Consider the following 12,782-nt stretch of genomic DNA (forward strand, 5'->3'; position numbering starts at 1 on the left):
AAATGCTGAGGAAACCGGACACTCCATTCCATCAAGCCATTAACGACCATCACAAAGGTAAATAAAATGACTTTATTGTACAGTACAGTTTATTTCTTTAATCATAATACTATAGCACATTTATTATACATAAAATAAGGTATATTTTGTGTGTAGTTTTAAGGCTTAGAAAATTAGAAAGTAGAAAATTATGTTTTATGGGGACCTGGGAACGGATTACAGTAAAGTCTCGTTATATCGATATCGGATATATCGATAGTCCCGGTTATATCGATACTATTTCTATGCACGCACGGAGAAAATTACATGCAAACAGGGTCGGATATATCGATAGTCCCGGTTATATCGATATTTTTTCGGACTCCCTTGAATATCGATATAACGAGACTTTACTGTATTCTCATTTTAATGGTTTCCTATGGCAAATTATTTTTAGGATACACATTTTTAGCCTTAGACACTGTGTCTGGGAAGTAATTAAGTTCGTAAGCCAAGGTCCCACTGTATTTAATTTTATCGGCGAGCCATATGCAATTATCAAAAGATCCGTATATGGCTCGCGAGCCATTGGTTCCCGACCCCTGTTTTATACCATACATAGTGAGGACATGATTAGTAAAACTGCCTTGCTCCGAAAACAAATGTTTTTTTTTTCACCGCACCGTGGATGGTTAACAGATTGTGCTCTTTATTTCTTCTCGATGTGTTTAAATCCACCCCTTTTTTCATCTCCTAGAGCAAAACAAAAGAAGCTAAAAAGCAGTACATTCTATTCCTGAGGAATCGGCGGACCTCACATCATCTTGCTGAATGACTTGCAGAGACACTGAAAAAATGAATCAAGTCTCAATAAAATCCCTTTTTTTTCTCCTTTCAAAATGTGTCATGACTTTCAAAAATCAGACACATCGTCACCGGTGTCAGGATCTAGTTGTTAGGTTCTCATTCCTGATTATTTCTTGTATTTTTTTAGCATTAGCCCGTGCCATTGTTGTGTAAAACCAGATACATCCTGCAAAAAGTCACTGATTGTCATTCTTGCCATCGTTGTTGCTTGGTTGCGTGTGTTTTGGCAACAGGCTGGAGATTTTGTTTTAATGGACAACTATGTAGACACGCTCGGTTTTCCAGTTATTCAACCACCATTGGACAAAATACAGGTAACATCTGATTTAGGACTGCCGCAAGTTACGTACTTACCACCCGTACTTACAACCACGACCGCCAGACCTTTTTATTTTATTCAACGGCTGCCACCGCTTCAGCCAGCAATGCTGTTAAACTCCACAGTGCGTTTGCCATGCATTTGGTAAAATAAAGACTCGAGATGGTCCTTCTTGTTTCGATCTGTCACGTTCCGAACGAGGTAGAGAGCAGCCGACTCGTCGGAGCGAAATTGAATGTCTGGATCCCCAAGCAAGCGACAGAGACAGAGGTCCATGCAGGATGATTTATTAAGAGACAACACAAAGCACTGGTCCCAAAAAGAGGACCGGGGGACTAATCCAAAATAAAGGAATACTAAAAACGACAAGTGGGGGGCAAAGGGAAACCCGACCCGCATACTACGCCAATGGCGAAAAGCAACTCGCACACGGTGGTGCAGAAAAGGAACAATCCCGAAAGATAATACTACTTACGGGATGTGGGCGGGACATCGGACCGAGCACCAAAGATATAGAAAGTCGAGGGTAATACAAAGTACAAATACAAGTTGACAGTGTCCCGTTTTAACATCCTGATGAAGGAATTGACAGTATTGGAAGCGGGGAGGCGCGGCCCCGACCCCGGCTGTCAATCTGAACGTGACAATATCGAAAAAGTAGGATGTTTATTTGCCGGAGCAGCATTGCACAAAATGAGGATACAAAATAACTATTTCTTAACAAACATCTCAAAGGAGACAATCAGATACAGTTAACATCCGAGTCACGACCGGGTTCCGTTCCGACAAAACGGCCGTAGGTCAAACAGTCGTAAATCAAAATGCATTCAAAATGGCTGACGCGAGGTTTATACGACAGGATAGTGTACGATGTCAATCTGTTGTTTTTAAGCAATGTTTTCTATTGAATACTATTATATATTGTGATGTCACGAGAGGCTGGGTCCTGGAGGGCAAATACATTCCCCTAAATTGGCTTCACCCAGAGAGAGTTTTGGCCCCTTCTGGTGGAAGGCAGCAATTCAAACCCCACACCTGTGGCTGATCACGGCTTGATTGGCAAGCAAAGCTCTTAAGGCAGAGAGCCTCTGAGTGTGGAGGCCGGGGGAGACAAGCTCTGTTGCTGTGCTCTGTGGAGAAACTGATTGCTGCGTGGAACTCATTGCCAGTTGGGACCATACGACAGGACACTGGATTTTATATATACAGTAAAGTCTCGTTATATCGATATCGGATATATCGATAGTCCCGGTTATATCGATACTATTTCTATGCACGCACGGAGAAAATTACATGCAAACAGGGTCGGATATATCGATAGTCCCGGTTATATCGATATTTTTTCGGACTCCCTTGAATATCGATATAACGAGACTTTACTGTATATATATATATATATATTTGCTGAGGGATTCTGAGGAACGAAGCGCACAGTATGACAACAATAACCAAGCACCACACGGCGATTCTTGACCAAAGTGGTGACCCTGATCCAGTTTTTATAGACATTGTCATGTCACCTTCAAGTGTGATGTCAAGCCAATGTGTGTTGTTCATGCAACACCAAACACCAAGACCAATAGTCCTGGAGGACAAGCTTAGATCTTTAACACAAGGTAGGCACGGTGGTTGATAGGCATCACAGTAAAACAGCAAAATTGTTGTTGTTGGTGGTTATCTCGCCTACATTCATGCATGCATATGCAATCGCGAAAGGAAATGTCGCACACTCAAAATCTAGTTAATAGGATACATTCTCAAAATAAAACATGATTTTGGGATGAGTTTCAGCACAATGTCTAAATGACACCTTGAAATTTACACTGTTGTACCCACACACGATTGGAAGCTTAAGAAAAAGTGAAGATGGCTTGAACAAGCTGTTTTCTTCCAGGTGTATGCTTGTTACCTATACTGTAGTAACACACATTCAGTTTTTTTTTTTCAAACATCGAAATATTATTTATTGGTTACAGACCATACACTTAAAGATAAAACAATTCTGGTATTGAACTGTTTTGGTCACATTGTGTGGTGTTTACACCGATACACCATTCAGAGTGTTGCAGCCCATGTTTGTCTGTTGCTCAGACAACAACAAAGTTAAGACAACAACACATTAAGATTATCTTCCATCACCAATCTGGAAAGATGCAGCAAGATGCATTGCTCAATAAAAAAATGGAGTGCAGCCCATGGGAAGATTCTTCTATGGCGCCTCCCTTTGTGGATGATTATATACAACACCCCACCGACAAAATAGACACTGAAAAAATATATACAGTAAAGTCTCGTTATATCAATATTCTCAGGAAAAATATCGATATAACCGGACTATCGATCTATCCGATCCTGCACTGCCGAACTGCATTAAAAGTGGGCAATAAATGGGGGATATTTGAGATGGCATGTCATTTTCTCTTTGAGTTCATGGATTGCGTATCTAGCATGCTTTTGTACTTTCTAAAATTCAACCAATGCAAAATCCTCAAGTTTTTCTATACACACGAGAGAAACCACGAACGCATGAATGAAAAACAGTGATGATTGCAAGTGATAAAAAGATATCTGAATACAACACAATTAAATACATGTATGGAAAACAAAAACTGCAACGTCTACATGACTTACATTGATAAAGTATTCTGCGGCACGTCGAACTCTTTCGCGATGGAGGATTTACTTCTTGTTGGATTCTCCTCCACAGCCACTATTGCCTTGTACTTCGTTCCGATATCACAATTCTTATGTTTCCCCATGGTTGAAATTGGTGTTGAACAACTGTATATAAGAAGACTACAGTATGTTTCAGACAGTGACATGCAGTCAGGCGAGACAGGTGAGGCTGGGCCTCACCTGTCATCACGGAAATATAGAATGAAAAAATAAACCGTTGTATTTATTTAGTGATTTGTCATTTAAAGTTCATTTCCATTTACCTTCACCATTTGTGGATTTTTTTTCAAAATCGCTGAATTTTCATATTTACCGTTCAAATACTAAGTAGAGACGAGCGGTGAGGCAGCAGCCGGCTGAGCCTCACCATGGATTGCGCAATGACTATGCTAACTGTGCTGGCTTGCTCTGCAGTGAGACCGCATTGCTGTCCCTCTGCATATCGCTATTAAAGTGTTCAAAAACTTTTAGTATATGAACTACATTTCTACAGTTTAGCTGGTGTATATAATGTACAGTCACTGTACATTATAAATGTTCGGTTCAAATTCTTGTTTCTCATCTGGTTCGGTGTTCAACGAAGTTCTGCGATAAAAATATAATCGAGGACGATAGATGTTGAACAAAAAGCTACTTTATTCTAGTGAAACAAAAAGAGCACATCTCTCGTTGGAGCAGGGAAGCCAGGAGCACACGGAACAAAGAGCACAAAAAGAGAGAGACAGGACCTCCCGCTCGGACTAGTTTTGAACGTCCACAGCAGCGATCTGTTGTCCAATCAGCTACGGACAAGTATGTTGGGGGAACATTTAGACTGAAACTTGATACTCGTTACATCCTGCTTTCAAAACTATTCAACTAATGAGTTTAACAATCCATGTAGACTAAACTAAACATGCAATAACATAATATGTTTACTAATCTAAGCATGAAATAACGTAATATGTTTACTCATGTGCATAAGCACTCTATCAATAAACACTGTACTACAGTGTTTATTTTATTTTTATCAAAACTGTGTGCATAGGTGAGGCACACAGTTCTCTTGCCTCATGACGGGGCACTGGTGATTCCACAGGTTCTTCTTGCGACTCCTCGGTTGCAGAATGAAAGAATTAGTGACAGCAAGCTGCAGTAAACAGTTAGCAAGTTAAGTGCAACCATCCAGTCATTTTTTCATGTTGCTTGGCCTTATTTTTAGAATGGTGGATTACATATCTAAATTGAAAGAATTTTCGAAACTGGACTTTCAATCGAAGCAGGAGATAATAATTAAAGGAAGACCAACACGGGACTGTATTGCTCACAAACGGTGAGGGATGGATGTAAATCTCCTGGACAGCTCCTCTCATTGAAACTATTCCTGAGGCGACAAAGTTGATCCAGCTCGTGCTCACTGTTGCAGCTGCTACAACATCAGTGGAGCGTTCATTCTCAGCACTGAAAAGACTGAAAACATGCAGTCGGAACAGGACTGATCAAGGACGACTTTCTTCATTGGCAGTGATCTCCATTGAGACTTTTAAAACTGAAGAATGATAAGGAAGGCTTCTACAAAGAAGTTATCGATGCCTTTCTTCAGAAGGAGCGGCGCATGGACTTCATTTATAAGTAAAGGTAACACAATCATACGTTTTTTTATTCTTTTCTTCTATGCTAGTTTGTACATATATATATAAAGAAGGCTGACATGACATTTTAAACAAAACACGTTAACTGTTGCCAATCAAATGGTGAATAAGCTACTCTGTAGAGTTCATGTTTGTAAATCTGACTGTGATGACATCAGTGCCTCACCAGCCATGAAGCTCACGGCACGGCACTGGTTTCAAATGCTATTGCAGCAGTAATGGAAGATGTGAGCTCCGCTACAACATTGTTATAGTGCTTGAGGATGACCGTGCAAGACACGGAAACTGCTCACATGACCAACGGTGTTACAGATACAGATCTCGCTAATGGTGGTACTGTATTGAAATCCTTCAGCAAATATTGATTCAACTTTAAGCTGCTTTTGTATCGATATAAGAAGACCAAATTGGCTGGTGGGAGATGAAAAGGGCACTGTAGTAACCAGATTATCGTGATAACCAGGTATCGTACTAACCGGAACTAATTATTTCATAAAAGACTAGAAATTTGCCGGGAAATGAAAATTGTATTGTAATAAGCAGTACTATCGATATAACCGATATCGATATAACAAGACTTTACTGTATATGCTATCCTTTATAGATGTGATGGACGGATGAACAGATAGACAGGCAGATTGATTGATTGGTTGATTGATTGGTTGGTTGATTGGTTGGTTGGTTGATTCACAGCCCCCACCCCCTCAAAAAAATATAGTTTTGGCACCACTGAAATCACCGGCACCCTGCGCATCTGCCTCTATGGCCAAATGTTTGTGCCTTGCTTCACTTATTTGTGCTATTGTTACAAAAGTTAGTTTTTTTTGTTTGTTTTTTTTTTGAAAAGAGACCGGAAGCTTTTTAAAGAAAAGACTTGCTGAGAAAAATACTTCTTAGCACTTGGAAGAACTCCTACCACTACGGGAACTAAGACTACTACTACTCCGACAACAACAAAAAAACCTACATGGGGTAGATTTTTTTTAAATTGTGGCTTCTGTGTTCACCGACCAATGTGCTTGTTTTGATTAGCTACGCTGGATTCACGTCACAGTTAAATTATTGAAAAGGTTTATTATTCAAGATGGCCTGCCCAACTCATTTTAGACCCTACTATCAGGACGGATACACGTTGGACGTGCCTCCAACGGAGGGATAATCTTATCGGACAACCTTCTATAATTATAGACTCTAAGTCATTTGAGGTCCTTGGTCACAAATGGCCAAAATCCAGATTTAAAAAATGCCTGGTTAGATTTTTGTGTGTTCAAGGCCTTAGAGGCAACTTATTCCACATCTAGATGTGTTGATAGGTGTGAATTTGGGAGTCCATATACGACTGTGCTGTTGTTCATGCTGCACTTGTTCATTTCAGAGGTACTGTTCTCAAGATTGATGCTCTTCCCTTGCTCTTCTTTCATGAATAGATCAACCAATAAGATCTTCTCCTTGTGGATCTGGAGGCTGATGTCTTTTGGGATATCTGGGATGAGCCAGTCCACAAGGTCATTCATCAACATGACAACATTCTGAAAACAAAGAGATACCCAGACATTTGGCATTTGGATTGAGTACTGCAAAGTTTTGAAAATGTTCCAGAACCAGTATCAAAAGGGTTATAACACAGTGGGACACCTACTTACAAAATTAATTATTTCTGGAAGAATTTGCTGAATTAGAAAATTAGTAGAGGCACGTTTTCCATGTTAATGTCCTCATCTGTTAGAAAAACTTCCAAAATTCAGACCTACATGTTTTGAAATGCATAAAAATGTATCAAAATATGGAACGACTGTATGTTACAATTAGATTATTGAGCAGTAAATGGGAGTTGTGCATTATGTCAGAAAGCCTTTAATAGTCCTAGAATGGGGACATTTGCAATCTACAGTAACAAAATTGAAAGGATTGGGGTAGTGTCGAAAAGAAAAAGCAAAATGAAGTATTGTATGTCTGTGTAAGCTCTCAGTCGTACAGGAGTGGTCCATCAAAGAAAAGGTTTCTTCAGCCGAGATGGAGAAACAGGCCCTCACATCCTTCCCGGGGACAAAACCGAGAGCGCTAACAAACTGTGGGTACCCTCAGTGGTCGTTCAGCAAGAGAGAAAGAATAGGGAATGAAACCCAATAATTCTGAAGATACAAAAAGGAGAGGAGTAGCAGTACCTTACATTGCAGGACTTTCTGAAAAATTACAAAGAGTCCAACACAAAATTCCTACTTATTTCAAACCGATAAACACTTTCAGGCAAAAATTAGTGCATCCAAAAGATAGGCTGCCAAATGAAAAACAAAGTCATGTCGTTTATTCATTACATTAAGAATGAAAATTTGAGCAATACATTGGGGAGACTAAATAAATTCTCAAAAAAAAAATTCCAAAAGTATCGTTTTTGCCATTTCCTCAAATGTGCAACAAATTTTATTTGCACATTTTTAGTCTATACACATTCAAAACGCTGTCGGAATATTTCTCATTCAACCATCACGGAGTTAAATTATCCTTAATTGCACCAAGTATTTAATTGTGTCATCTGATTTATTTATTTTTTTCCTTTTGACAGCTGCAATTCTCTTTTCTAACCCTCGCTGGTCTTGTACTCAGTCAGTGCCTTGCTGATTCTTTTTGCTGGTAATGGGCTGCTCGATGGCCCCTTTTCACAAAGAATGTGAACGGCAGAGAAGCCAGTGACAAATTCTGATGCAAACGTGCTTGATCAAACGAAAAATATTCAACATGTTAGACACGCGGTAATGTTAACGAGTGCTTCTAAGAATAGCCATGTTGAGATATCTTCTGGCTGTCTTTCGCGAACTGTGGTGACATTTGTCGGTTCAAAAGTAGGTTACAGTTACAAATAAAGGACAACCGACGTCTCCGGACAAGTTGTGTCCATAATTTGTAAAATGGCTTCAAATGACTTCTACTGAGCGTATTTTAAGAAGATTCCACCGCATATAGCTATTTTACGTTTTAACACTCGCGCTGAATATTCAGGTAGTCTTGTTTTTGAGTTGGTGACGAGTCCGTACGTGACGTCACTATCGCCCTGACCGAAAAAAAGACACATTGTAGCAGTCCTTCCATCACGTCAATGTAGTTTTCTGTACTTGTTTGGTCTGAAAACCTCGTGTTGCACCAAAAAGCCGGCAGAATGTGGAAAAGGGCTGATTATCAATGGAGCTTGGACGCCATTTTCTACCTCTTTTTGGGTGATACATTTCCTCCCAATGTTGCCTCAAAATGGCACGGAATAAATTCTTTAATCGATTGCAAACATGTATGCTTTCCTCTTCAAAACTATTTGAATCATATTCATAACTCGATGTGTAACAAGAAAGCATATTCTCCGAATCCGAAGCCATTGTTTTTGATTCTCCAGCAATGCAAGACGTATTGGCATGACGTCCCAAATTGGCGGCGGGACTTTCTGAAAATGCCCAATACACAGCTCAATTTTTTTGCAGATTTTGGACACTTTAAGTCATTTTTATTGGTGTTTTGCATTTGAATAAAAATATCATACTGCATGTTTTGGGTATTTTACATGCTATAAAACGTTTTTCCGATGTCAGTTAAGAAACAAAAAAGTGATGTCGGTTGTCCTTTAAAGGACCGAGAGATCAAATTCATGCAGCAAATCTCGAACACTGCATTGTGCAGTTGACTCCACAAAGAAGTAAGCAACCCAAAAAAAAAGCTAAACATATGAAGAAGAAGCTACTCAATAAACATATAAGTGAAGATACTGTATTCATGCGAACGAGAATATGGCATAACTTCCTTCAAAACTAATGTATGTACCACAAGTGACTATTAGTTGACTCCACTTACATTGAACATTGAAGTAAGGTTTATGAAATTTCAGAAATAATTCTTCGGGATAGCATATTCTGCATTCACAGTGTAGTCTTCAATGAGCTTCTTCTTTTCCTTTTGGCTTTTCCCTTCATGGGGTCGCCACGGCGAATCAGTGTCCCCCATCTTCAGACGTTTACTATATTTATGCAAAAATGTGTCTTTTTTACGACCTCTACACAAACATAAAAGCCTTCCTCAGAAAAATATAATTTTATATATTCTGCTCATCCCTTAAAGGACAACCGACACAATTATTTGTTTCCTAACTGACATCAGAAAAATGTTTTATAGCATCTAAAATACCCAAAACACGCAGGCTGATATTTTTAGTCAAATTAAAAACAATAAAAAATACTTAAAGTGTCCCAAAACTACTTTAAAATGATTTGAGAAAGTTTCAGTTTCAGAAGGTCCCGCCTCCTTGTTCGTGACGTCATGCCAAGACGTCTTGCCTTGCTCCAGAATCAAAACAATGGTTTCAGATTCGGAGAAGATGCTTTCTTGTTACTCATCCAGTTGTGAATACGATTCAAATAGTTCTGAAGAGGAAAGCATACATGTTTGCCATCGATTAAAGAAGTACTTCCGTATCAATTGAGCCGTAAGGACTCCAATGTAGCATCCTGGAAAATGCACAAGATGGCGCCCAAGCTCCGTTGGAAATGGGGTGATTTGTCTGCTGGGAATGTATGTCAACTTGTATCAAATAGTAGTCTTGGGGCAACACACAACGATTCACCATTGCGTTATTCTTTGTGTTTTCCTTCTAATTTCGCCATCCACATGGATCAACACGAAGTTTTCAGACCAAACAAAGTGTCGCTTTCTTGGTCAGGGGCGTTCGTGACGTGATGTCACGTCAGGAATCGTCACCAACTTAAAAACATGACTTCCTGAATATTCAGCGCGATTGTTAAAACGTAAAATAGCTATATGCGGTGGAATCTTATTAAAATACGCTGAATAGATGTCATTTGAAGCGATTTTACAAATTATGGACACAACTTGTCGGGAGATGTCGTTGTCCTTTAAAGGGGGTGTAACTTATTGTGATTATTTATATTGTTATGATTATTATTCTTTAAATGCAGTGCACATATTAGAGGGATTTATCGACATTCAAGTCGGAAATTACGAAATTGGAGGGAAGGTAAAATCGGCACCTGAGTCGGTCAATGATTCAAGTGGAATTATAAATTAGATTGTGTAAGGGTTCCGCACTAACCAGCTTCTTTGAGAATCTAGAAAGGGGGGTTCTGCAGAGCAGGAGAACCCCTGAGCTCCACATCCACCGGGTTGGCCAAAGACGAAACTGATTTGTACCAACACAGATGGACGTCCAGGCCACTCAACAGATAGATTGGACTTTAATTAGATTTTCGCGAGTTTAAGATTGTCATGATCTGGTTGGCGACCAACGGGTGGCGCTGTTGGCCCCGCCTGCACTTGCACAGGTGCTGGTCATCCCGATCAGTGGCAGCCTGCCACGTTCGGATTGGCGAACGACGGGTAGCGCTGTCAGCCCTGCCTGCAGCCTCGCAGGTGCTGGTCGTTACAAGCAGTGGCAGTCAAAAGGACTCCCGGCACGACCATTCATTGTCGGGTCATTGTATGTTTTGTATTTTGTATGCATTGTGCATTGTGTATGCGCTGTATGCTGTGCATGTGTTTGTTTCATCTTGGCAGACATTTACTCTTGGTTTTTCTTTTGATACTTTGTATTTTTCTGTTCAAATGATTTTAACGTTTTAGATTTTGTTCCTGTTGACTTTATTTTAAGATAATTTCTCAAATACAACCTGCTGTCTCTCCTGCCTGCTTTTTGGGATCCACAACCGCCATCACCACCTTGCAAGCCGTCACAAAGATCGGTAAACTGCAACACGGCTGGGAGTTCCCTGCCGTTTTTGGCTATCTACGCATCAATGAACACTATTCAACAAATGCTTCTATGTTACATGGAGCTTATATCGGATCATTAAGTGTTCTTGTCTGTCATCTTGAAGACGCAGACCAGCTTCTTCACGACTGGCACCACGTGCCAGTAGTGACTGATGGGGAAGACACATCCTCAACAGGGGGAGCCTGTTGGACGTCCTGAGCAGGTGTGTGTGATGGTCCGACGGAGAAAGTGACAGACGTCCTTGCATTGCACATGGATGACAAAAGGCCAGTATGACAACCATTTTCACAGATTGCCAAAATGTTTTCTCCAGACTCCACATAATCCAGTGGAACCAGGGGGGATAGCCACATCAGCAGGAGAGGTCCCAGCAGGTGTTTAGAGACATGCAAACATTCACCTTGAAATTCAAGAATAGTGATTGACGAGTGGTGCTATGCAAATTGATCATCTGTGCAATGTCAAACATGAATCGTGTTTTCCAAGAAAATATGTTTCCAATCGGCGAAATGAAACTTCTCATGGCTCAACAGGGGGAGTTAGGGATATATATCGGGCCGATACTACCAGTAAGACTTTAGTTCGCTGAAGAAGGATCTTGATAAGAAGCGAAACGTCCGACACCTTCAAATTTGTACAGATGATGGCTGAAGAAACCTTTTCATCGATGGACCACTCCTGTACGACTAAGAGCTTACACAGACCTATGGCTCCAATCCTTACTTAAAATTTGCAATTTTGGTACATGGTCCATCTTTCTGCAAAATCAATCCCCAAGAAAGTTTGTGCCCTCCAAAACATTTTTGTCCAGTTGTACAGTTCAGTCTTCTGACAAACCTGTACATGCAATACTTTTTTTGACACTATCTACATTTTTTCTTTTTCTGTAACATTTTTATGTAGTTTTACAGGTGAGTCTTCTGAATCATTTTTGTGCATGCAATATTTTGTTTTTCTTTTCAACTCCCCGTGCCTTCAATTTTGCTGCTATAGATTGCAAATTTGTCCATTGTGGTACTATTAAAGTCTTATCTTATCTTATCTTATCTTGGACTGGCAATCCCACATTGATCGGAGGATAAATGGCAGTCAAAACTACTGAAAGTGTGATAAGGGGAAAACTGTATCCTGAAACTAGAAAACTGGAATTACTTGGATCTATGTCAGACCCTATTGTAGAACAACCTTCTCCGACCAACCACTCGTTGCCCTCAAAGTTCGACCTCAGAGTGACAAAAAAAACCTCCCATTACAGCACAACGTACATGTAAGGTGATTGTAAATATCCACATAAATAGACACATTACCTGAAAAATTATGACAAAGGCGAGCCGAATAGCCAGTACTGCCCAGAATTCCTTTGAAATCTCATATGGAGTTGTTGACCAAGGTGGTTCCCTGTAGTCCTTGTATCTATATAAAAAACAACAGGAATAAAAAATAAATAAACAGAATGTACTGTATTTTTATATTTTTAATGCTTGACCATTAAAGGACAACCGATATCACTTTTTTGTTTCCTAACTGACATCAGAAAAACATTTTA

General features: G+C 39.9%; 2 protein-coding genes across 4 annotated transcripts in view; one reads left to right on the forward strand and one right to left on the reverse strand.

Annotated features, from left to right (window-relative positions):
* plcg2 (phospholipase C, gamma 2) overlaps window positions 1–6,075 on the forward strand; it is a 98,722-nt gene extending 92,647 nt beyond the window's left edge. For all 3 annotated transcript variants that reach the window (XM_088995726.1, XM_088995727.1, XM_088995728.1), the window contains one exon: window positions 737–6,075. In XM_088995726.1, the coding sequence (XP_088851852.1) occupies window positions 737–779 (43 nt within the window). In that variant the 3' untranslated portion in view covers window positions 780–6,075. The remainder of the gene's footprint in view (window positions 1–736) is intronic.
* Window positions 6,076–6,086: 11 nt separating this feature from the next.
* LOC148898522 (anoctamin-1-like) overlaps window positions 6,087–12,782 on the reverse strand; it is a 94,068-nt gene continuing 87,372 nt past the window's right edge. The window contains 3 exon segments of the mRNA XM_088995729.1: window positions 6,087–6,818; window positions 6,820–7,001; window positions 12,544–12,649. Of these exon segments, the coding sequence (XP_088851855.1) occupies window positions 6,770–6,818; window positions 6,820–7,001; window positions 12,544–12,649 (337 nt within the window). The 3' untranslated portion in view covers window positions 6,087–6,769.

The sequence above is a fragment of the Hippocampus bargibanti genome, linkage group LG05, assembly GCF_051943395.1.
Source record: "Hippocampus bargibanti isolate YZ-2025 linkage group LG05, ASM5194339v1, whole genome shotgun sequence".
Classification (NCBI taxonomy): Eukaryota; Metazoa; Chordata; class Actinopteri; order Syngnathiformes; family Syngnathidae; genus Hippocampus; species Hippocampus bargibanti.